The sequence below is a fragment of the Wyeomyia smithii genome, chromosome 3 (assembly GCF_029784165.1).
Source record: "Wyeomyia smithii strain HCP4-BCI-WySm-NY-G18 chromosome 3, ASM2978416v1, whole genome shotgun sequence".
In the NCBI taxonomy this organism is placed as follows: Eukaryota; Metazoa; Arthropoda; class Insecta; order Diptera; family Culicidae; genus Wyeomyia; species Wyeomyia smithii.
Genome location: NC_073696.1, coordinates 64,915,153 through 64,942,158, shown reverse-complemented (window position 1 = coordinate 64,942,158; position 27,006 = coordinate 64,915,153). Strand labels below are relative to the sequence as shown.

The 27,006-nt window shown below is 38.7% G+C and overlaps 1 protein-coding gene across 1 annotated transcript; it reads left to right on the top strand.

Moving 5' to 3' along the window:
- The first annotated feature begins 3,894 nt into the window (after positions 1 to 3,894).
- On the top strand, positions 3,895 to 22,774 carry LOC129727739 (extracellular serine/threonine protein kinase four-jointed). The gene has a single exon (XM_055685861.1). It carries the CDS (start codon positions 5,955 to 5,957, stop codon positions 7,692 to 7,694), a length of 1,740 nt encoding a protein of 579 aa, XP_055541836.1. The 5' UTR covers positions 3,895 to 5,954; the 3' UTR covers positions 7,695 to 22,774.
- The last annotated feature ends 4,232 nt before the right edge of the window (positions 22,775 to 27,006 follow it).

Here is a 27,006-nt window from a genome sequence, read left to right as displayed (position 1 = left end):
GTCACATGTCTCAGCAGCAGGGCGAAAGCAGCAAACATTTCGATCAGCCAGTTGAGGGCTTCGGCCTTTTTCTCGCGCTGGAGTTTTACCTCATTTGGCAACAACACAAGTAAGCATTATGTGCTGGATCCTGGCAATCAAAATCTGCCACAGCCGTCTAATATTCTAACTGAAAAGACAACTTTTTCAGTGTGTGTTTTTCAGAGTGCCTTATTTCCTCACTGTCGGTGGCAGCTTGCGATCAGCAGCATATTCAATAAACAGGTAATAAAAAGTTTCTTGATTCGAGCAAGTAATAGTGAACCTTATGACTCAATAATGGAACACTCTCATCAATACATGTGTTGATATTGTGCATAGTTTTACGTCGGTTATGCGGTCGTGTCTTGGATACAACCTACCTACTGTTTTGTAGTTCCGAACATTTTTCTTCAATAGGAACAAAATATTCTCATAGTGAAAAGTTTTGTTCGTTTCGTTTTATTATGTATGTCTAGGAATGCAATTATGTGTCTTCATGGTCGTATTTGGGTAAATTTATGTGTGTTTTATCGCTTCAGGTTGCAAAAAAATACACTAAGGTCGCTTTTTTTCGCGGATTCCGGAATTTACGCGTTTTTTTACGCGGATTCCGGAATTTACGCGGTTTTTTTTACGCGGATTCCGGAATTTACGCGTTTTTTTACGCGGCACGTATCCCCCGCGTAAAAAGCGACTTTAGTGTTCATTGATATGAGATACGCTGTCGTAATTCTACGTTTGCTTGCGATCGTATCCTATGAACAACCTCATCAACTTTTTCTAGTGATTTGCAATCTCAAGAAATCAAGGATCTATTTCTAATTATAAGTGCTCTGAAAATTTAAAACAATATAAAAAAATTATTAAAGCGTATTTATTTCATTGATATTTTACTCAACTGCGCGACGAAAAAATTACGAATTTCAGTTAGTAGCAAATCTGCCAAATTTCATAATCAGATAACTGTGGTTTTACTCCTAATTTAACATTCTGAAACATAGGACTTATCTTTATAGTCTTTATCTTTAAGATTTAGGAAAGGTTCCTAAAAATAAAAAAGAGAATCCATCCATCATAAAATTAAATAGACGAGATTGCAAATAAATTTTCTCATGCGCTTTTCTGTTTTCTTTGTGAAATTTCAAGTATACTCGGTAGGGGTACTGGGGGTAGCGAAAATTTTCGCATGTGAAAGTGTTTTCTAAAAACAATTGAATACTTTTTTCTAGTAATCTTTAAACATACAAAGTGAAAAAAAAGTTTTGGTAGTTTATTTTTTCTAGCTGCAGGGAGTTTCTCTTTTGTGTTGGGTATTTTTATCGCTGCGTTCAATTTTTCGATATTTTTGTGATATGAGCCGTTGAGATGAAGATTGGATTTTAGCTCTATAATCTTACGGCATAGAATATTTATACCTTCAGCAAAGTTGTTCAAGTGGTTAAGTACTTTAAGAAGATTATCTGTTTGTTAAGGAGTTTTGTCACTACGTGACGCTAGAGTACATGAGAGTGTATTGTAACAGAAGAAATTTTACTTATTTTAGATCAAGTGGGGCCAATAACACCCTGGTGCCTTTGGGAATGTTATTGGGTGAATATATAACTACACACTGGACCCAAGTTCAACTTTCGGTAGATTATCGGTGGCCCTCTTTTACCCCGCATTTTCCGAAGTCCTCCCGGTAGTCACCATGGACCATATTCCGGTCAGAGGATGTCTTGTTTTGTTTAGATGCACCGTGTTTAGAAACCTTTCCAGCAATGATTCAGTGCAGTTATATTGGAAAAAATATGAGAACAATTTACTATTTGTGTGTTTTCACTTATTGCGTCACCTGAAAAGTTTACCTAATTGCACATGTACACCTTTTGCTCTCACCGGCCCATATGTTGCCGTACGACGTAATTCTATGTCATGAAAGATAACAGGTTTCTTACCATTGCTGTGAATTATGGTGCCACTAGCAAGCTCGGCGACAGAGTAATTGCTCGTCGGGTTCGTCACTTAAACGTTTGCTTACGGGAAGTCTCTGAAGACGCACTTCCGAATTGGCTAGGAGCATAAAACACCAAAAAAAACAGTCAATATAACTTTTCAACGAACAAAGTCATTTGTCAGCTCAAATTCATGGCAGTTTTCAGGGAGTTTTTTTCCATGTTGAGTATTTTAATCACTGCTACCAATTTTTTTATATTTTTTTTTTCAAATTTCAGAGAATGTTCGAGTTGATTTATTTGTAACATTTTAATAGATTTTGCCTAGTCTAGCCTACGTCTAAATGCATTGAATTATTCGAATAGCTAGTGTGAATGTTGTTTCGAAAAATTCACATATTGTGATAACACTGAATTGACATTGTGTCTAAACTAATAAACCATTTCTTCGGTTATTTACGTTTATTATGGTCGAATATTTGCATTTTCGAAACACGTGCATAAGCTGATTAAAAAAGTGTGATAATCAGCCTTCTGGCGTAAAACAGAGCCTACAAGCCTAAAAAACAAACCATAAATACTTAATAAAACCATAAAACGTTCTTCTTCTACAGATTGAAACGTTACACTAACCCGGAATATTTCCGCAAACCAATTCCGTACAGATTGCAGAACAATCCCGAAGAATGCCCACATCGACATATCCCAGCCGCACTGACTCACGACGGATGTCCAATCAAAGCCCAAGCCCAATTAGCAAACTATTAGACCATTCTGCCCCTTTCTGACGACTTCGATCGCAAATCACCACAAATATTCCAAACACTCCCTGAATCCTCGGGTCAATCAACCAGTTCGACGACGAGAATCACGGTGTCTTGAGCGCGCGGTGTGCTGATCGTCATTGATGATGATCATGATGAAGATGATGTTGACGATGACGACGATGAGGATGATGATGACCACCGAGCTGAAGCTTAGCGCACTACATGCCCGGCATGCAGCAAGCCGCCGTTTATGTACCGAAAGATGATAAAATAGCCCAAAAAGTGAGCGCTCCACGGTACACCGGTGGTACGCAACGCGCCTTCCGTTTCGATCTGCGCTGGGCGATTCGATCTGGGAGGGAATCGGTGGCTGCTCCCATCAGCGCGACGCAGTGTGGTGGGTTAGGTGGGTTAGAGAGAGCGAGGGAAGAACGCACAACCAGCAACAAGAAGCATAATTTGAAGCCTCTCCTAATTCTTGCACACTTATCATATTTTCTTCTGATCACCATCCTCGCGGTGGATCGCGCAACCCTCCGCAACCCTGCGGTTGCCCCTTGGAGACGCAAGCGAGCGCTAACACTATGGTTGTGGTTTCCCCACAATACTCTCATTATTCCACATTATATTTGTTTACGCTCGTCGCTCTCACTGGACAGGGGAATGCATTCAGGAAAACATTTTCCCAATTCACAAGACTGATCTCTCTCTGTCTCTCCCTGATCAATGAAAGAGAGCATGCGCGATCACCAAAGAGGCGCTCTCAGTCATCATCATGCGATTATTGTTATTAATTTCACAAGTTTAGCACTGTCTCCGATCTCTCCGATGCTCGTGTAGGAACTGGATCCAGTCTACCTGTTGGAGGCACCTCTCTTGATCTCGATCGTGGTGAAACTGAGAGAACGAAAAGTGAACTTTGAAGTTGTCTTGGTGAGCAATTGGAGCGATCGCTGCGAAAAGGAATTGCTTGGGTTTGGAAGAATTGGGAAGAGCGAGATGCAGAAAGCGAGAGAGCGACGGACCTGTTGGGCAGGTTTTCCACTGGCGGTGTGTGGGTTCGTCTGACCCCTGGATGGCTGTTGTTGTGCTGTACCGGAGAGCGGACTGCGAAATTGAATTGAAACACTCGATAGGAGCAGCAAAACTCCGCAGTCTTGTTTAAGATTTCGTTCCGAGCAGTCCAGCTTTTCGTTCGCGCTTCGCGTGTACTTGACTAGGGGGAAAAAACTCCCGTTGGCATCTACTAGGTACCGAATAAATCAGATTCTGACTTGTCGAGAACAGCATACAGTGCGCGAGAAGTTTTGTGTGTGGATTACCGATTTTGTGTTTTGGCTTGCGCAAGAACTTCGTGCGATCGTGTGCGGATTGGCTTTTGTTTTCGATGTTTTGTTGTTTTTTTTTCCTGTGCTCGGTGGATTTTTAAACTCCAAAGAACAATCGGTTGAAAACGGCGACGGACGGTGTTTTGTTGCTTTTTTTGTGTGCCTTGAATCGGTTTTCTCGAACCGTGAACTGAAGAGATCGTGAGTGAGTGTTGCTGGCGAAAGAGGGACGCAAAGCGATGATAACAGTTAATTGCTGAGAAATCTCAGTCCTCACGGTCGATTTTTTCGGGGAGATCTGTCGGAGCCCCGGGAAAGTGTATCACGAGATCCAGCGCTGCTGCGGCAGTAATGCAGGAAATGTGCTGTACTTAAAAGTCGCTTAAAAATTCGCCACCTGCGAAGAGTTACGAGGAGAACCCGGGAGAGCCGTGTGAGTCTTGCTGGTACAGATAAGACGAGAGAAGCCATAACCCATCTCAGAGCTCCATTGCACTTCTAGACAGTGCTTACTTGACTTGCCCTTAGCTCGGGATTGCTTTGGAAGGTTTACCACCGTTCGGACAAGACGGGACGGTAAAAGGGCCCCCGAGAGAAAAGGGGTTTGGTGGTGGTGAGTGGTAAAAATATGAAAACGAGATAGTTTCAAAAGACGCGCGGCTTCATCGGAGACGGCAAAAAGGAGAGATGTTTTCGAAAAACGGCCACCTCCAAGGACCGGCGGAGGCGCGGTGACGAAACCCACCAGCACAACAGATCAACTCCGGACAGACGGTCGAGCCGACCGTGAGTGTGTGTCTTTTATGAATAATTAAACATATGGAAAGTGTTGAACGAAGCAGTCGACAGCGACGACGGCGAAGACGACGACGGATTATACGCGCAGGCCGACGGTGAAACGCGGGCACCCCAGGAGCCAAAAGGCTAAAGGCCCCCTCAACGTGGCGCGTAATTTGAGCTCAGCCCGAATTGACGAAGAAAAGTTTCCATTTTGCTCGGTCGTGTGTTTTGTTGGTTTTCGGGAAGATATTCGAGTGCAGTTCGAAGTACTTAAACTTGCGCAACTTTTTTCGCCCTTCAAGGACGGGATTCGAGGGAAAGCGTTGGAATTTGCCGGGTTCAAGTGAAGATTCCCGGAGAGGTGAAACTGGAGAAGAGATAAGAGAAAAATTCTTTCGAAGAAGAAGTTGTGGGTGTAAGAAAAGATAAAAAACGAGCTGAAAACAAACGTGAAAAGAAGATATACGGGAAAATAAGAGTTTCGGAAGGCGAGAAGAGAGCATGCTGCTGAAGAAAAGAAGGCACCTGGGAAGAAAAGGTCAAAAGTTTGCTTACGGAAAAAAACGAAGCTGTTGTGAACCATAATTGCGATAGTAATAAGCACAAAATTGTGATAATCTATACATAATCTCTTGAGGGCGAAGAGTGAACGTTCGCGCGAAGTGCCTCAAAGTATACGCGAAAATAAAACGCTATGAAACGCAGAAGTTAAATAAAACGAATCTCTAATAATGTGTAATTTTTCAAAACATATCATACTAACACTCGGTATAAACGTTGGCGACGGGTCTGTCAGAAGAGCTAGCAGCAACCGTAGCGGAATTATCGGAGAACCAACGCTTGGCCGCAACAGCCCAGCAGCAACAGCATCGTGTAGCAGCCGTCCTATCCGCGTCAACAAGTGTGTAACAAGCGAAGAGATTTAATAGGATTGTAAAAAGTTTATCACTCGAATAAATCAATTATAAATCGAGGCAGCAGCATCACAGCTCTAGCATCTCGAAACCACCATAGGCAATAGCCAGAGATCCAGAGCCCATTGCTGCTAGTAGGAGCGAGACCAGAACGACACGAATCCCAGTTTACTGGAACATCATCACCGAGGAACGGGGAGAGTGCGCAAAATGTTTGACGTTCGTACCGTGGAAGCCGGTGGAAGTTGTGATCAAGATCGTGATAGTGATACAATGTCAATCACAGCGAGACGACGACGTGCATTTCAACGGCAGGCCTGTTTACTGAGCGTTATGGCCGCGTTTTCCCTCGGACTGGCACTTGGCGTGTTTGTGCCACTAATTGGTATGTCACAGGCGGTGACGAATGCGAAAGGTTCGAGCAGTAGTAGCACTAGTAGCGGCAGTAGTGATAGTGACAGTGCCATCGATGGGACAGAAACCGGTCCCAGCCCGATGGGAAGGTTCGAACATTTACCCCACAAATTGCCCCACTTTCCGACGATTGACGATCTGAGGGGGAAGGATTCGTACAATTCCGTGTCCTTTATCGCTGAAGAGAAACTGAAAGCGGAGGACGTTTTTCGCCACGCGTTTCACATTGATCAGCGCGATGATAAGGATACGATGGTGATTAAGAAATTCGATCCCGAGGATCGATACATCAAAGAGTACACGGTACGACGAACTCCGGATGGTCTTTTTCACAAAGGCCCCGAGAAGAAACTTTCGCAGCCATCCATCATCGAGCAGATCCTGAGCTCCGGTAAGCCGGAGAAGGAAAATCAGGACGAGGCCTCGATTCAAATTGTCAACCACAACTACGATCAGGACGATCTTGAAGACACAGACGGCGTGATATTGAACGATATCTTTTGGGGCTCGACAGTCGAACAGTCGCTTCCGAAGGGATTCGATAAACGTCAGAGTGACTCATGGACTCGGTACTTGCAGAATGCCGAGGTTGACCACCTGGAAGTTGGCTGCGGCCGAATGCAGAACAGAATGGTCGTGTTTCGGGACGGGACCCGTGCGTGCGCCCGATATCGACAAAACACGGACCAAATCCAAGGAGAACTGTTCAGCTTCTATCTTGGTCAGCTGCTGAACATCACAAATCTCGCACCAAGTGCAGCATCGATCATCGACATGGAAACCAAGCTGTGGTCCTCCGTGACGGATGACATCTCGAATTCCCAATGGAAATCCACTAAACCGGTCGTGATTACCAAATGGATCGGACATCTTGAACCAGCGGGAATTCCGAAACCGTTTCAACCCCTGGAACGGCACCTCAACAAATTGGACGTCAAAAACATCACCGAAGGGCTCGATATACCAAAATCACCGCCCACTTTGCTGGATCGGCTTGGTGCCACGCCGATTCCGGAGCTGCAACCCATTCGGCCGCCCGGTGCCCCACTGGGTGAACATGTCCTCCAGCGTCTGGTAGAACTGGCACAATGGTCGGATCTGATCGTGTTTGACTATCTGATTGCAAACCTCGATCGGGTGGTGAACAACTTGTACAACTTCCAGTGGAATGCAGACATTATGGCCGCTCCAGCGCATAATCTCGCGCGGCAGGCCGACTCGCAGCTGCTGGTCTTCCTGGACAACGAGTCCGGGCTGCTACATGGCTACCGTTTGCTGAAAAAGTACGAAGCCTACCACGGTTTGCTGCTGGACAACTTGTGCGTATTCCGGCGCTCGACGATCGTGGCCTTGCAGCATCTACGGGACAACGATGTCGGCCAGCGGCTGAACGAACTTTTCGAACGCACCACCAATGCCAAGATCCGGGACGTACTGCCACCGCTGCCGGAGAAATCCGTTAAGATACTAGTCGATAGGATTGATCGAGTGTTAGGTCAAGTGCAAAAATGTCGTGAAATTTTCTCCAATCGATAGCCCGTGTGGGAAAAGAAGCCGGGAAGGACCGAGGAAGGGAAATAGTACGCTGGTCGTGTTCAAAAAGAAGGTTTTTTATTAATTTTTCTCTTGCGCCCCTGCGGGATCTCTCCTTAGGACCTACGTGCGATTGCGCCGTAGCGATATGCGAGTGCGCCGGAGCCGGAGGGCGGTGCGGTGGCCGTGCGCGAGGTAACGATCGTTTGGTTAGTGCTGTTTTGTTGTTTCGTTTATTATTTTTGTTTGTTTGTTGCCATGCTTCAACTCCTACAAAACCAGCGCATCGAGACTGTGTGTGTGTGTATGTTTGAGTGTGTCTGTGTGTGTTTGTGTGCGGCCCTCTCGCTTGCTCGAAACCTGGAGCAGAACCGATTCCGGCATAATGGGACGGCCCGGGGAGGCCCCCAGCCGAGTGCGCTCAGGTGACCTCCGAGGAGCTGATACACATTGCCCGCAAGTTAGGTTGGTCGGGGTTCGATTTAGCCCGTTTTAGTTCTTAGTTTTGTGAACAGTCTGAGATTTAGGGAATTCATCGCGATACCCCCCAAAGCCGGCGCAAACAAAGGCATCCGGGGAAATTGGTTTTAGGTAAAGGAAAATAGCGAGAGAGATTGAAAGACAATATAAAATATTTTAGTGAATAGTGCAAAGAAGCGGGAATAGTGGAATGTGCATGTGTGTATGTACATGAAAAACTTGTTTGCTTGTGGTTGATAATGCTAAGGCGCCAATAATTGGCGACATCTGGTTACGCGTTTACAGGTTTTTACTCCTGTACATTTCGTAGAGAAGCCTACGTGTTGTGCTTTTAATTTTCAATTCTTTTATTAGTCAAAAATGTCAAACATTTACTGTGTTACCAGGTTGTTTTAAACGAAATTTAAGTTTTCCTAGTTGATCTTACCTATTTTACTTTCTCCTCATGGGTATATTATTTCAATTAGAAATCAGCCAAAATATCCCGAAGCGACAGTAATTAACTTGTAATTGCTTATAGCAGCCGCAGATGGTCGGCTAAAATTGACGACCAAGGCTGATTGGTTGTAAAACAGCTTCAATTGTATAACGGTTGTCGTATAGTTTTAATTGATTTATTGAACGAAAAATTATTTTGCAGAGCGCCATTCAGAGAGCAGCATGTTTTATGCTGATTCTTACTGTAGGGCATTTAGATTTTCCGGTCGATTGCTGGGCATAGCCGAAAGGAGCCTATGTGTGAAAAAATTGCCATAAAAGGCGTTGGGTTTGTTCGATAGTATCAGGTATTGAAAGTAGTTTAGAGTTGCAGATAAAAAAACGTACCTGCGGGTGTCATTTTATAAAATCACTGTAACATTCACGTATAATATCAAAAAAATGTAAGCTCAAACCTGATATGTTATATAATCAATTTATCAGCGCAAATAAGTTTAAATGGTAACGGTTCTGAAAAGACGTTTCCCCAAGCAGTGGCTATAAATATTTTATTTGTCTTCCGTGAGTTCTAACGGAAAACTTTTTACAGCCTTTTCAATTCAATCTAAGACTAGAAAAACAATCTAAATCGGATATTTTCATCTGGTTGAAGGCTCCTCACAGGGTTTAATGAGTTCCAATTATGTTTGACACACTGACACACAGAGTAAAACAGCAGAATGAAGGAGTGAAAGAAAAACAGTGCTTTGTGCTTCTTTTTGAGTGAAATATTTTCTGATGTGCTGATCAAAAATGCGTTTGTTTACCTTCTAAAAGATGTTTTCGTGTCTAGGTTATCCAGTTATGCGCCATATTTCCAATTTATTTTATTGGAATTCCACAATTTATGCATCGATTGAACATCGTTTCGAATTATATAGGTTCGATTAATACAAAAAAAAAACATGTTTCGTCCCGCTCTATTGCAACTTGACGTGCATACTATTTCGCCTGATTAAATTATTGAAAGTTATGCTTATAGTTTTGGTATGAAAACCTTTTATTCGTAATTCACATAAGCCTTGATTTTTACAAATGCCGCTGATATTCATCAATTTAAACAAAAAATTGAACTTCGCTTAGTAGACTTTCATAAATTTTGCAGCGAAACATTTATTCAATCATGAACACTTTTAACCAATTCATAATTTAAACAGTCATGATAGAAACATGAACAAACATCGATCTTCATGAAAAAGTCACATACTAAGCTTTTCAGATTGGCCCAGACGACCGTCAACCTCTTGTCAATCATTTTTTCTTAACTTCATAACCAATTCTTTAATACTACAGTGCATTACCAGAGACTCCAGTTTCAAATATTGGTGTCAAACAACTAAATAATTTTCGGTCCAAGACCATGAGTCACTTTGAAAATTTTAATGGAACTTCTCACATATAATAAATGTATGTCAAAAATTCGATTCATAGATTTTTATTGGCTGTAACAAACTCTTTCATAGAAATTTGCTTTATTGTTTTAGGGTATTTTTTAAATTTAAAACTATATTCACTAATTTAAACTCATGCCATGGATGTCACTTTCAACCTACAGAATCAAATTTATACCAACAGAAGATTTTACTAAATTTAAAGAGAAGAGAGTTAAAAGAAGTCGTTAATTTCGTTAACTTTCAATGGCGCTACCTTAGTATTCTCGTTACCAATCAATAGCTCTGAACTCTGTTGAGTAAATGTAAATCTTGAAATGTGACGATATGGTGTTTGTTTACAATACCCGATATTGATTTTTCGCTCTTACTAATACAACGTTATGTGTCTGTGTCTTTAATTGGTAAACTAAGATAATAAATCCTTATTCCAAATCAAACTGCACACAGCCTTCGCACAAATTTATCTGTTTGCGGTTCTAACAAAAAGGTTTAAATTGTTTAAAAGCTATCAATGTTTCAACTTTCCAAGTACGCCCTTTTCAAATATTGATATCTCTTGATGGGACAAACGAAAAATATATCTTCTGGCTTCATTCAGCAACTTGTGTATTTTATTTAGAAAAAAAATTGGAGGTGAGTTATTACTTAAAAATGAATGAAATCAGTTCGAAACTGCTCATTGTTTGTCAAAAAAGTGAGGTTTTTACGGCTTAGTTTTCTATTTGGTAAAACTACCGTACATATTCTCCGGTAAAGTTGAATGTAATCTAATTTAGTATAACTTTGCAAGAGAAAAACCTTTATCTTCAGAGATAAATTGACTAATAAAGAGTAATTTCACTTGATTGACAAGAATTAGCAGATTAAAACTGATTTTAATTAATTTTAAGAAACATCTCATCTTCATACTTTTTATAAAATAAAATACACAAGTTGCTAAATTAAACTAAAAGGTATTTGTTTCATTTGCCTAAAGCAAAAAAATCAACATATCAAAGGCGCGTGTTTCGAAAATTAGAACGGTAATACATAGCTTTTCACTCGCAAAAGATATCTTGAAGTTTAGCCACCAAAATTTACGTCTATTAAGTTCTAAAAGTCATGTGTTAACTTTTCAGAGAAATTTGAATTGCAAAAAATAGAGCAAAACCTGGTTTTAGACCACTCTGAGCAAAATTGTTCTAATTCAGTCAACTCAAAAGCTGCGAACAAGAAGCCAAGATTGCCTAAAATAACGTGGAAAACTAACATTTTCCCGCAAACAAAACTTTTAGTTACTTTATCTTGCTGAATTTAGGATCACCCTATTTTTTTCTTCAGCTTAAGGCGAAACGATGTTAAAGCCACAAACGGCCGATTTCGAGCCACCACTTCCAACTTTTAATGGCACAAGACTCGGTAATATTCAATGCGTCATCAGTGAAAACGCTATTATATGTTTTCTGCAGTGAAGTAAACATTAAATAGCATTTTCACAGATAATGCATTATCTAGTTCCATTCGTGACTTCAAAACCGTTTCACCTTAAAGCTAGACTTACTTATAAGAAACAACTTCGTCATAGAGAGAATGACTCTAAAGCCACAACAAAAAATCGAAAAGCATTCTCATGATCAAGAAGTTGAAATTTTTATAAATCTTACCCACGACTTACGAAACTTTACATTGAAAGACGGTTTCATACATAATTGAACAGAATATTATTCTAAACTGAATTCCAAATCATAATTTGTCTGAGAGCTGCTTATTATCGAGGGATGTGCAACTACTGTCGAGTTGTCAATATTAGAATTGCTCATAATCCTTTCAAAGTTCTCATACATAAACTGCCGGTAACCGCAAGTCAGTCCCATCTGTAAAAATATGAAATCGAGAAAACAGCTTCGAAAGATATTTTGTTCACGCTCAGTTATCTTTTATTTAAGATGAATTATTTTAACATAATTCATGCTAAAATATAGTTTGCATACTAGCCTTCACTAATTACGTTGTAACAACCACTGAAATCATTCATTTCATGATGAAAACTTTGAGTGTGACTGACTTGCCGTTACATTCTACACCGGAGAGAAAAGTAACCGCAAATCAGTCACATTGTCATGTTGATGCTTTAGTCTGTGTTGTTATTCGTTACCGTGAAAAGCCGCCAATCTTTCGCAGTTCGGAAGTGTATGTCCATGAAAACAGTTTAAGAATGTCGGCGTTGGAAAATATCATGATGTACGGAACCGATAAAAGCTCGTCCGGTGAGGATTCGGATGAAGAAATTGAATCCAGGACTGCAGTTGGTTCCCGATCAGAAGAACATAACTAAAAAATTACAAAATTTTATCAACGGGATATACAAATAACATATTTTGATACGATTTTGTATTCTCCCATTTGCTTTCGATAACAAAATTGATCTGAATGAGTTATAATAACAAATCCTGAAATGAAGTTGTTCTGAAACAAATCTAAAAATGTTTGCGTCTCTATCAAGACCTGTTGTTTATAACAATGGTTGTTATTATACTGTTCTTTATGCTATCTAATTTTGTTAGAAAGCAGATACATTACTAACAAAGTTTGATATGGGTTTGATATTAGTAGAATATTTTTTGTTATGATTTCTGTTGTTTTAACATCTAACGGGATCAAAATCAAAACATAATCTGAAAGGTTTTTCACATAACAAACTAACAGCCTCTGTTACATTTTTGTTTTTTCTTTCTGATCGGGTTCATCCGGCAACAAACGTCAAGATGATCAAAATCCGTTTCAGGTTCGAGCATCACATTTGAAGGTATCTTGGAACGATTCCCTGGATTCTGATGGAAGTTTTATTCGATACTGAAGATTTTCCGGACAGATCCACGAGGAAAAAAAATGGACTTGAATTCGTATGAGCAGGAAATTGTTGCACATAAATTCATTACCAACTCAAACTAAAAAATAATCTTAATAATTGATAATTATTACTAGATGACTAATTTTCATATAAACGGTCACATCAAACTTCTCTTCTCCGTTCCTCGTTAATTTTATTGTATTACGTTTGTTTTTTTTTTTTTTTTTTTTTTGATTGGGACTGACTTTCGGTTATTTTTCCTCTGGGACTGACTTGCTATTTTTTATCGGTACATCTCCAAAATCCGTTGCTAACTCAAAATTGACAAAATTACAGATGGGACTGACTTGCGGTTACCGGCAGTAAAAGTGTGAGTAAAAATTGCTGCCAAATGATTGTTAAACGTTTTTTCGCACAAACCATGCTCAAGAAGTTAAATTTCCTAACCAATTTGAAAACCAAAATTTTGGTATTGTTTTTACTGCTGGGAAAAAATGTACTCGATGTATTTCTCATGAAGAAACATTTATTATCAACGAAAAAAAAAGCATTTGAGAAAGGTCCGTAACTGACTCTCCGACGAAGGTTTTTCGTGATACTTAAACAAAAGCGTTGTACGGCCTTCACACCTACTTTTTGAATGCATCTTTTGGATGTACCAGTCGACTGTTCGCAGTTTGTTACTCTCCAGTATATTTTATACAAAAACGACCTTAAAATCCCAAAGAAATCTTCGATTGAATGACAGCGATTCAGATCAGTTGGGTTGCGTACATTGGGTACAAATGTTGTCAAATGGTTTGTGTTTCTCGCCGTAATGTGATGATGCTTTATCTGGCAAAAGACACATACCTCCTATCGGCATGGTGTTTATTAAAAAATGGAATTATCATTTTCTTCAACCATTCGTTCTAGATTGATAGTCAAACCACTGGACCAACCATAATTTTGACAAGACAAAGGAAGCCCTACTTTGTCCATTATGGTGACGGTATCGAATCCACAAACGACCGACTTCGAGCCACCACTTCGAATTTCCAGAAGCACAAGACTCTGAAATAGATAATGCGTTCCCTGTGAAAAAGCTATTTTATGTTCACTTCTACGGAGCAAAAATAATATAGCATTTTGACAGATGATGCATTAACCGTAGCCGAGTCTTGTGCTTCCGAAAATTCGTAGTGGTGACTTGAAGTCGGCCATTAGTGGATTCAATACCGTTTGGCCTTGGCTACCGCTACCTTCCTGGTGAAATTTTGTTGAATTATATCTTATTTCGAGTAAAAAAGTCTCAGAAATCGAATGGTAGGTGTCTGATCAACGTTAAATGTCAGCGAAATGTCGATTTTGCCCCAATTCCCATACAATACTAAAATAGGTTTATCTGCTGACATTTTACGTAGATCAGACACCTACCATTCGATTTCTGAGACTTTTTCACTCAAAATAAGATATAATTTGACTACCACTTTAAGATATTAGCGAATTACCATTAATGCTCAAAAATAATCGATATTATTTTGCTTTGTGAAAAATATACTAAAACTATGCCAAACCCGGTTTCGTAGAATCACCGTTTTGAGCTATGTTTTTGTCCGATTTAAGATCTGTATTTTTCAAAAGATGGGTAAAAAGATGTTAATATGTGGACAAATTCTTAGAATTTTGATATTTGGCCTCAAAACAAAATGGCGTCGAAAAAACCACAAAAATTACCGGTTTCTCAAAAATTCAAAATGACGCCATTATTGCTCCTTAAGTTGAAATATGTTCAAACTCGGGGAAATTCAGTTTTGCATAAAAATACACAAAAAAAAAAATTTATATAGAAGACAGGGCAGAAAAAAAGTCAATTTTTGTTGCACTGTGCTATCTACAACTTTCACGCAATATCACTAATTCTATTTCAAGTAACTTTTAACCTAACTTATATACTCCTATTCAAACCCGTTTGACTAATTCACCAGTCCGAACGTAATGTGTTTTGATCTTTATTATGTGGTTTAGATGTGATGAAATTCTGGGTTCCGGTGGTGGAGTCGACTTGAACATTGTGCTCCTCCCCTCCTTGAAAGTTATTGAAACTTTGGGAGTTAAAGGTAGTGTTGCCACCTAACGTAGATATCTTACAGTGGAAACAGTGGAGTAGATAGAATGATTTGCATTGGCTTGCTTGTAAAAACATAATAGGGGAACTGCACCATTATTCATCTCAGCCCATATATTCATCTCATACAACATGAAAACACAATTGAAAACAGGAAAAACGCATATTTTCTAACTAAAATTATCTTCTAATTTATGGAATGGATTCTTTTTAGCTCACTTGAGATTTCTCATAAAGTATAATCCTTAAAAAACTCACTTAAAAGCTCTTAATTTGATATTATAGTCGGGCAAAACTCATTTAATTCAATCACCTACCTTAGAAAGCAAAATTCGTGCTTTGCTCTAAACGGCTACAACGGGACTCGTTCAGCAGCCAACCAAAGCTTTTTTCATCACTAGCAGACCACTTTTATTTTAATCACTAAACAAAATCACTCACTACACTAAAAATACTTTAATCTTTGAAATGTTTTCCTCAAATTTCCAAAAACAAGCTTAAATTAGTAGAAATATATGAGATAAATTTCTACAAATCCTAAATTTCAACTGTATGTATTTTCATCTGTTTTCACTGCGTTGAAGAAAATCGAAAGTTGCCAAATCTGTTTCTGTTAATACGAGAAAATCATACTGAAAATGTTGAACTATTTCGACATAATTGACATAAATCGACAGCACTGCAGTGGTTACCTAACCAATTCTGCACGTAAACAACTACAGCGGATATCTAGGTAACCTACTACGACGGGCTGCGGCTACGTTCATTCATGATAATGTGATTCATTTCATGATTCAACAGTGTGGGGGCTTCGTGAGATGAATAATTGAGCAGTGATTCAAGTTTTGAGATGGATATGGAAGCGTGGTGAAAAATGGTTTGTTTTACAAAATTCAGGATAAATCTAGCTGAGTTAACTAAATATACAATGCTGAGCGATTCAATAACAGCTTGTAAGCGTATTTTGTTTATTTGTTCAATAATTTCGTGAAAATTTGGTGTTTAATCCGTGAATTCTTCGTGAATATCGGCTTAATGAGATGAATAATGGAACAATTACCCTACATCAATAAAACAATGTATTTTGCAACATTTTGCCTAAGCTGCTTTCAAAAATCACTTGTTCGTGCTTGTCAGAACTCGATTTAGCTTTAATAGTTCCTACGGAAGTAAGTTATAGCTGCTCGAACTTTTGCTCCAAAACTATTGTTTTTGCTGGCCATTAATTTTGAAAAGTCGATAACTTCACCAGCAAACTATTCCTTTCTTATATTTAACCATCATTAGATTTGAGTTGGAGATTGTTATTTTTGCAAAAAACATTGAAGGCAGTCAGTTTTCTTGTTAGCCCTATTGCAAGGTTACGTTTGTCTTTGTATGGTACAAACCTGCGGAAAGGCCCATAATTTGAAATATACTAGCGTTTTAGGCATAATGCAAGGACCATCATATGAAACGAAATTTTACACAGCAATACTAAGCCAAAATTCATTTTTGTTAAGAATTCTATCGATTTTTTAAACTGTTAAAGATACTATATGAACTATTTTCTCATTTCTCAATGAGTTTAACTCAAATATTTAAAGAACGTCGCATACATATTTGCGTTTAAAAAAAGCAAAAATCATTGAGTTCCATCTATGATAAAATAGGACATTGTGAGTGAATATGACACTAAGTTGAAAAACTTGGAAAAAGTGTCAAAACAAGCTTCGCACGACGGTAGTCATTATCCCTATGGATTCAACTTGAAACAATAAAACACAAATTATTTGACAGTAGATCGTTATCATAATGTCACCATCATGTTCGTCGAATGGTTTTAACAGATCGGGGGTGATCGAGTTTGCCCCGCGCACGAAAAGTTATTTTTATTTTATTGAAGCAAATTGATAATTAGACAAGGAGCAGTAAAGGCAACAAATATAAACCAGTTTGTGTTAACAATTTGATAGGCCTGGTTGAATGCGAGCGGGTTTGTTCGTAAAATAGAAAAAAAAACATCGGCAATAAAATCTTCATTCCTCGTGCTCTAAACAAGACATTAACACAATTACATAGTTGTACGAACATCACAGTCGTGTGATTGAATCATTCGTTTCGAGATCTAAATTGAATTAAAATTGCACTGCCAACGCAGTGATGAGATTTTTACCACCTATTTAGTTTAAATTGAGAGACCACAGTACAACTAGCGGCGAAGTGAATTTGTTGTAATAAAGTATCTTTATTGGGTGTTTCGCAGTTATACTCAAGATTCAAAAGACTTTAAACTATTCAACTATTTTGGAAGACTGTCGTTTAGTTTGGGTTTGGAATTCTCGTAAAGCCAAAAAATTTCATTTGAACCGTTAGTTGTTACAACCACTTCCGCAACTGCTATTAGCAATTAGCCTAGCAATTAGAGTTGAAATTGTGATTTTGTTACAAGACCTTTCATGATCAACAAAACGAACAATCGCACGACGTTAGCTGTCACCACTCGACCTGACAGCCTCTCACGAGCAAGGTTGCCATTATGCCAGGTAAATCTGATGATACGCAACAGACAAAACGTTGAAATTTTCCAGATTTCAGTCGCATTCTGCAACAAATCATTGCAATCAAATATAGTACACCTGATGAATTTCAGCTGATAAAATGTCCCTTAGCTGCACGAAATGGCTGCCAGATTATTACCAGACTGCTCATGAGTGAAATAAATGAGTGTCTGGATTCTGCAAAACTTATTGAAAGCTTGTGATATATAAGTTCGGTTAAACACTCCGAGCAGGAAGGGGGAAAATTGAGCGCCGGTCTGCAGCCTTCGTTGGAAATTAAAAACGGAAAATTAAATAACTGTGTCCAACAGTGTTCGTGATAACAGGCCTAACATTGCGGCACTCTGCTAAACAACCAAACAATTATCAGCATTTCTCCCATTAAAACTAACTCCAAAGGAGGCTCGGTCCCTCTGTGCTCCAATCTCGACCGATGTCGTGAGTTTCTCATTGCATTGCCCACACGGTCGCCGTCGCCGGTTGCATCTCCTGCTACTGCTCCTCCTGCTGTCGGGGGCTTATCAACCCGGTTTCACGTTTTGCACTTCGAAACAGCGTAAAGCTTTTCCGTGGACCCGCGCGGATGGGGTCACCCGTGATAGATCTTCGACCCTAGCGCGCGCAGGAGTTCTTATCGTTGCGCTTCCTAGCTTGAGTCCTAGCAGGTTTCCCTTGCCCTTCGCTCACTTGTCCGAGGGATAGGAATGCAACAAGTTACGGCCGTCCCGATAACACTGGGGCCATCAGCTCTGCTTACAGAACTGCAGTAAACTTAAACAATAACCTTCCTCCGCCGGCCGCATGTATTTTTTTCTCTGTCCTGCCTCACGCTCCCCTGCTTTGCTATACGACACGCGGTTCTTGGCAAATATGAAACTGACATCAACCAGGATCCTGGCTGGAACACCCGGGAGCAGCAATAATGGTGGGACCAGGCAAGGGATCTGATTCTCTATGCCAGCGGGGCCGTGGCCAGCTTTAAAACAATTACAGTGCACATGAGAGCAGAACCGTTCCGCACTCCCAGAATCGCTGCGCTCCACGGTCTTTGGGGCTTGATAGCTGCATGTTGAATCCTCGAGAATTTGCGGTCGGTCGTGTTGCGGCCAGAGGTCGTCCTCCGGCCCCGAAAGAGAGCGTTACGAACGAACGAACGTTCGCTCGTTTGGTTCGCCCACCGCCGCCGCGGATTATGAGGTTGGCCAGAGCGGGTAGAGTAGAAAGGGTGTGATGTTTTTTATGCTTTATGTAATTTTTATATGGTCCCCCACTTTGATGGCTCAGTTTGAGTCGGCGAACGGATGCCAAGTGGGTGGAGGGTGGGTTCTTTTTTGTTTGTATCGTGTGAAGAGATTTTCGACTGATGACGAAATTAGAGATGGTTTGAAATTTAGTTTGCGCAAATGGCTAAAATTTAAAAATGTTTTTCACATGGAAGTGAACCCAATACTTCCACTGCTATTTAGTATGATAATATAGATATACACAATTGCCAAAGTTGAATGAAAGCTTCCGAAAGTATGTGTAAAAATCCTACTGTCTATTAGTTCAAGCATCAGTGATATCTATCTGTGAATTACAGTTCCAGGATTTAGGCAGACTCCAGGGCAATTTTTGGTACTTATTGTGAATTGTAATAAACAAAGCATCAAGTTTAGTCTAAATAGCATACTTAACTGAAAAAAATAAAAACGATTTGCTTCTGACTTTGAACTTCTAAGCGCGAATGAATCATCATCGTTATTGGGTTGTAACATTTTTCACTGGTTTATCTGTTAAAAATTTGCGAATAGATTAAAAACAAATAGGACAGATGGCTAGACCAATAAAAACTTAGACTAATGGATCGCTACAAAGCGTCGGTAGAGCAACAAGTTCTATTGTATCATTAGAGATTTTTTCTACTCGAATCAACAAAATAATGTTGTTGGTGGAATTCGTCCGGTCCTTTCGGGAAATAAAAAAAAGAATTTTATGAGCGTTTAGTTGTACTGTCTACGTTCCGACACAATGACGTTTTTACTTTGAGATTTAGGGGAAAAAATATGCGTCTGAATTAGACTTTTCTCTTCTCCCAATCTCTTGCATTAAAAAAAAATATAAAATGTTTTAGAACTTATATTTTGTGTTCTTAAAGAGTAATGCACACTGGGGTCGCTTTTTATGCGATTGGTTGTACCGCATTTAAAAGATTAGATTAGATATACTTATACTAAACTTATTTGATTCCGCGTACTAATGATCTTTCGAATCGAGTAGAAATAATCCACGTTTTTGTGAAAATATCCCGTTTGAAAAAAATGCATAAAAACAACTCGCGTATTGCTGTGACTAATCCAATTATTTCAGAACTTTAGAAGCACTTTTTCGATAATCCGGGTCACACCAAATTTTCACTATACAGTAAGAAATAAACTCCTGATTCGGGACGATGGCTCGAACAAATTAATCTATGAAGGAACTGGAAAATGAAACACAAAAATCATGTAATTTTTTTTTGAATTATCTGTTATTTCTGATTAAACTGAAACCAGAAATATTAGATTTTTAATCGATCCATCAGATTTATCATCCATATGCTGAATAAATTTATCACAATTTTTTTTTAAATTGTATGCCAATTGGTATTCTAATTATGGCACTGTGTTTCGAAATGACTACCCTATTTTGGTTGTGCGACTCGGTTATTTCATATTTTGAGAACCTTTTGAATTTCAAGCAATAATTTTTTGATTGACAAAATGTTTAACAACTGAAAGCTAGAATATATCAATTTTATAAACAATAGCTGTTTTTTTATCTTTAATAACATTGTTGTTTATTTTTTAATTAAATTTCAAAAATAAAAAAAAACATTCTGCATTGTTCCTTCTAGATTACTGAAACGTTTAAATTTAGTAACGGGTTGTGTTGCTGACAAAAAAAGACTATTCGCAGCAAAGTTGAGCCATCGAAACAGAAATATCTTCATTATATCAACTATCAGTGGTTTTAATTTAGATTATAAATATATTTTTGTGTCATGGTTTCATCATTTTCGGCTGTTCCTTTAGCAACCACAATAAAACCAACTAAGATCTTCTTCTGTGGGAAGCTAGCTGAGCTCAGCCAGAAACTTTCCGACAAGAGCGTTACAATCTTTCCAGTCAACAATTGACGGAATCTAGAGTGAAACACCGGCACCCTTTCTGGCCGCTGTGTTGCTCTTTTGGTGTGGGTTATATTTTCTTTCTTTTTCATTCGTTATTTTCTCTCCTCCGGAGAGTCTCGACGTTGTGAGCAAGAGTAAAAGCTTAACGAGCGCGGAACCAAAGAGATAATATACCTACAGCCAGCAAGTTTAGACTTGGTGCTTCACACCGAAAGCAGACAGCGAACCTCGTTGAACGGAATATCGAACGAGTCGAAAAAAATTGACCACACACACACACACATGCACACACTCCTTAGTACTCCGATCGGGTGCGAGAATGCGGGTGGGTTAAACAAGGGGGCTGCTTTGAGCACGGCACGGAGGGAAGGTGTATGATTTGAGTAAAGAGTAAAACGCGATAAAAAAAGAGCGCAGCAGCTGCGGTAGAAGAAAAGATTGGGACAGAGTAACAAGAAAACCTCAGCCACGACTGTTTGACTAAAATGTGATCTACTATACATTATATAATTTATCTTAAAGTTATCTAAAAACGAGCAAAGTATAAATATTAAACCATAGAGTTGGTATACTGGAGTAGCAGAAGAAAAAAGCGAAAAACCATACAGGGCAGTAGAAGATGCTCGCCACGAAGCGAAACGATTTATTGTATAATCATGGTATTAAAAAGACTATCCCGAGAGAAGCCAACATGTAAATAGCAAAAAAAAACTTTTCAACCAGACAGTAAGAACACAAAAATGTAGCAAGAGAAAAATAGCCGATGTGTACTCTACTGAAACAGAAGAAAAAAACAAAACAAAAGCATTAATTTTCTCTAATTGTAAAAAGTAGGAACAAATCTGTACCAAAAAGGAAAAAAAATAAGATCACCTCTCTTACCGTGACAACTTTTAACCTCACAGAGAGCGAAGCAGAAGACACAGAAACGAAAGAAGCGAAACTAAGTTGCACAAAATATGTTAAACCGAGATAAAATCTGCCAGCAAAGCTGCTGAAAGTCAACCAAATAAAGCATTCTCTGACGAGTGAACCCGCCGCCGGCTAGGTTCAGCACCGCGCGCCCCCGTTCATCGTGGCGCAAACATTCCGTGGAAAATTGCGCTGCTTTTCATGTTTCGCGCAAGCCCAATGATGACTGCAAGTTGAACGTTTACCTTTTGACTTTCACTGCGGTACGTTTGCTAGTTTCGACTCAACCGACGATAGGATCATTGGCAAATATAAAACATTCCAACTTCGGTTCTCTCTAGCAGTCATCATAGGCTGCTCTCGCGGCTATCAACCAATCAATCAGCGCCCTCGCCCAGTGCGGGCGGAGTGCTTTCCTACGCGCGGTGCGGTGCGGTACTTTCGACTTTCGCAGCGAGAACTAAATCACCACACATTTTTCACCGTTATCGCCACTTGCCAGTTTTAAACGTTATCATTTTTTTCTTAATTTTGTGAAACCAGACAGTGACATTATTCTTGCTCAGCTCTAACGTTTATCAGTTTGGGAAAATGTGCCAAAATTTGCATTAGCCGACAGCTGTCAACCGTCAGTCACAGCGCCAGACGAACAGAACAGGTTAGGAAGGGCAGGCCAAATTCCCACAGTGACAAAACCGCGGCGCTCAAAGCAAATAAACAAAACAAAACAAACAGTTTAGAGATTCGATAATTGTCGGTTAGACGCCAACTTTCGGTTGTTAGAAATTAAATGTGATCTAGTCGGTAGTACTTGTTGCTAGTTCAAAATTTGTTTTAGGGAAAAGTTATGCTGGAAGAAAGGAGTTAAACGACAAACTGAACCGACAGCTGTTTCGAACGTTGTTATAGCAGGTGACCACCCCGCTAGAGCGGGGTGTTTTGTATATATTCTATTTTCTTTGGTGAGTAATCTATAATAACGCGTAGGTTGGCGATAAATCTATCGAAATGGGAATGTCACAAAGTTGTACAGTTTATCTTTATTCTTTATTTCACGAAAACCGAAATGATAACAGTGATGTGAATGTTTGCTCTGATGTGTTCTGTAAATTATTTGTAAATATGAGAACTTTCTGTAAATTTGTAGCTATTACTAAGAAATTGATAAATACAGAAAAAACTGGAAATATTTCAAAACAAAACGAGTACTTACGCTTCTTTTGCTGGTTGTGATTCCGAAATTCCTGTGGTATCCGGTCGGTTGTTAACATTCTCAAACTGGAGAGAAAAGCTTGTTTTCTAAAATTGGAGTCGTGACACGTCGACTTTTTGTGTTATGGTTAGTTTTCTACTCGAGAAAAAAAATCTCTACACTACACTGTAGGAACGGATAGGACCACAACTGCTGTCGGCGGTAAGTAAAGGAATAATGTAAGTATTGTAAATTAGTAAAAAATATCAATTTCCAATCTTGTAGGAATTGAATTGATTCAAGCACACGTCTCCTCTTTTCAATAAACACAGAAAACCGTGAATCGACTATAACAGAAATGGCCGTTACATTAAAAAAAAAACTGCAGTTAAATTTTATTACAACTCCTGGGAAATATTTTCTCAAATTTTTTATTGTGATTTGAGCCTTTTAAAGCAAGCTTCGTAACTGCCGCATTACCAAAACATTGAAACTTTAGGCGCAATTATCACGAAATATTGTTTTTAAAAAGTTACTTTGCCACGAATACGATTGCTGAAAAGGTTGATGATTAAACTTTTTTTTTTAAACTTTTTTTATGTGTTCATTTTTAACGTTGTCGGTTCTTGAACAATTTCTTTCTTATTCATACGTTTTAATTTTGCTAATAATAGAATTTCAATGCGATTCTGGACAAGGAACAGCCCTAATCTAATAATTTTTTTGAGGTTTATGATATGCTGCAAGCATCTCAAAAATTGAATCATTGCAAATAATAATTTGCGTCTCATCAATAAACGCTTTCACATATTTTAGCTTTTGTGCTGTTTAGCTGATTTTGAATCTTCTAGTAATAAATAGGAGATAACTCATTGACCTTCATGTGAAAATATCAAACTGCACTAACGATAACCATGCGAAAATTATAAATTATAGATTATTATTATACAAATCGGTTTTTGCCGTTTTCGAGGATTTGACACCCAGAAAACTGCATCGTTCAATTTTCTTTGGATTCCTCAGGAAATTTTACTTACAATTTTGAATGTCCGTAGGTTAAACCGTTTTGATTCAAACTTCGAATACTTCAGAATAAAAATAAATAGATAATTAACTATTTAGCTTGTGTAATAAAAAGTTTGGTCATTGTATACCATTTCGTTCCTTGGAATGTCCTTCACCCAGTGATGTATAATTTTTTACTGGAGGGCTACTTCTAGGTTTAAATCAATATAAATAGTACTTAACCGCAACAAAGAAAAAACAGCATGCAAATCTCTTAAGATCGATGAAAAAATTCATATTTTCGTTGATTTTTTAGTGCAAGAGGTTACATCATAGCTTAAGCACAGAGAACAGATATTCATGTTCATATAAAAAAATTTAAAATTGTGTGTGAACATTTAAATCAGAATACGTTAATACACTAACGACTTCTGTCTTGTGGTGCCCCAGTTGCACTGCATAAATGTTGCCGTAGCGATATTTTACTGATATCAGTGCTTCGTTTGCCAGTGACGCGAGCGTCACATAGCGTGAGCATTACCATTTACGGTTAGCTGACGGTTGCAAGTTTTTACACATCCTTTGAAAATAAGATGAACGTCTGTTCTCTGTTGTTTAAGTGTTCGAGTACGGTACTTTTTATTTTGAACTCAGAATTTGTTTTTATCCTTAACTGTCCACCATAACCACCATGTCTACAGCAAATCATGATACAAACTGTATTTTGCTGTTTTGGAAACTTCCAGACCCAGGAGACCCAGTCATTTGATATTTTCACAGGACGAAACTTTTCTGTATAAATCGAGAACTAATCAAGGAAATGGAACCAAATTTGGCATGTGGATGTTTCAGAAGCGAAAAATATTTCTATGGTAGTCTGAGACCCCTTCCTACCCTAGAAGAGAGGGCTTTCATACGAACGAAGCCCAAATATTCGCATAACTCGGGAGTTAATCGAGCAAATGTAACCAAATTTAGCACGTTGAGGGTTTTGGAGGCAAGAAAAGTTTTTATGATGCTACAACACCCTTTCCCACTCTGGAAGGGGGGATTTCTTACAAAATTCTGCATAACTCGAGAACTTATCAAGCATATGGAATCAAATTTGATATATGGATGTTTTTAAGGGCAAGAAATGTATTTATGGTGATTTGACACCCCTCCCTCTTTTGAAAGGGAAGGCTTCCATACAGATGAAGCAAATAAAACCAAATTTGAAAATTGAGGATATGGGAGTACGAGAAATGTTTCTATGATGGTTTGACACCCCTTCCGACTTAGTGAGGGAGATCGTCCCACACAAATAAAACACATATTTCATCCAATTTTTCTAAAACTCAGCCGGAAATGACCGAGTTCCACCCAATATCGATATTTTCGGTACCAGAATAATACCCAGAGGTCAGAAATTGTCGTCATATGCCATTTTGAAATTCAAGATGTCGACTTCCGGTTTCTGGAAAATAGCCGAAACTTACCAAACACCACCCAATATGGATATTTCCGTAATCGATATGATGCGCTGAAACCCTCTGGGTCGCTTCAGATGCCATTTTTATTCTTTTCAAGGCCACCATTACCCAGAGTTACTTTATTCGTGTTCAATAGAACTATAATTCAAATAGTTATTGATGAGGAAACGCTTGTTTCGAATTAATAATTTGAGTAACAAACATTCTTATTGTTACTCATAAACAGCCGTATGCCATACAGCAAGCTTACAACTTTTTCTGATCAATGAATTTATATAAAAAAAACTACTTCTAAAATAACACTGGTCGACAAAGGCGAAAAAAGTTGTTCTAAAACTCTGAATAGTTGCCTCAGAATGATTATAGCTTTTTCACCAGTCCTGTGTATTTTGGTGCCCCTAGCCATTAGCAACGCGTGTCAACTTACGTGAGAGTGTCGCACAGTAATTGCTTGCCGGGTTCGTCGCTTCAACGTTATGTTTACGAGAAAGCTCAATCTTGGATTCCTCTGTAAATTTTACATAGAATATAAAATTTTCAAAAACGTATTAGGTAGTTTTTTTTACCTTCAATATCCACTATAACCACCATAAGTCTCCATTGAAAAAAGCTACTGCAAGCAGTATCTTGATAAAATCGCTCCTTTATTCATCTCAACACCTATATTCGTCACATCGCTCTTATTTGTCCGATTTACCGTTAAATCTTACTATTTTGTTTAAGCATAAGTAATTTTTATATTATCTCTCGATTTAGTTTAGTAATCGAAAGTTCTACTTTCGGAAAAATAATAAAATTTGACGGTAAATTGAACAAACAAGAGCGATGTGATAAATGTTGTTGTTGAGATGAATATTCGAGCGATTCCCTTATTTTTTTTTATTTTTTGGGAAGAGATCCTGTTGTTTGATATTTTCACATTGCAGTAGCTTTTCCCAATGGAGACGCATGGGGGATATGGTGATCAAAATCAAAATAAGAAGCATACCTTCGTGAAAAGTGGTAATTTTTGCAAAATTTACTTAAAAGTCTAAAAGAAAAATGTTTACTATTAGGTTTCCTGGGTATCGAACCCTCCAAACCAGGAAAAAAATACCAGGAAAAATAAATATATCCGCATGGTTAAAGCAAAGCTACATTCCGATTCGGAACACAACATTCTGTTTATTATACACAGACTTCGCAGCCAACTGTTAAAGTGTACAGGACGATTGCGGGACTAGTGCTACGATCCTATTGACACTAACAGTCTCTCCTGAGCCGAGACTCGAACCTACGACTGCCTTACAAAAGCCCGCATCGTACCTCAAGACCAACTGGGAGGGGTTTTCCGCATAGTTATTGTTCTTTTAAGAACAGTTTGATATTTTTCTTTGGAAAGTCCAATAACTACCTTCAGTTTGATGCCGAAAGACACAGAATCGGTTAAACGGCTTAAAATCTGCAAACTTTTACAAATTTAAAATTAAAGAAAAATTATTTTTGCACCATCCTGTTTCATAACGTGTCACTCTAAGGGCCAAACAAAAATTTATTTACTATTTCGTCAATCATATATGTAGACTGGTTAGATTAATTTCTAAATTATACACAAACATAAAACAAATTAATTTTGTGTCCTCAGCGTCGAGGACTTGAAATACTGTTTCAGTTTATACCATCGTAAAGGCAATGGCTTCGCAGTGTTGATTATAAGAATTCATCATACTATTTATAGGTCCATTTTTACGTATTCCGTACTGGTTAAGAGCAAAC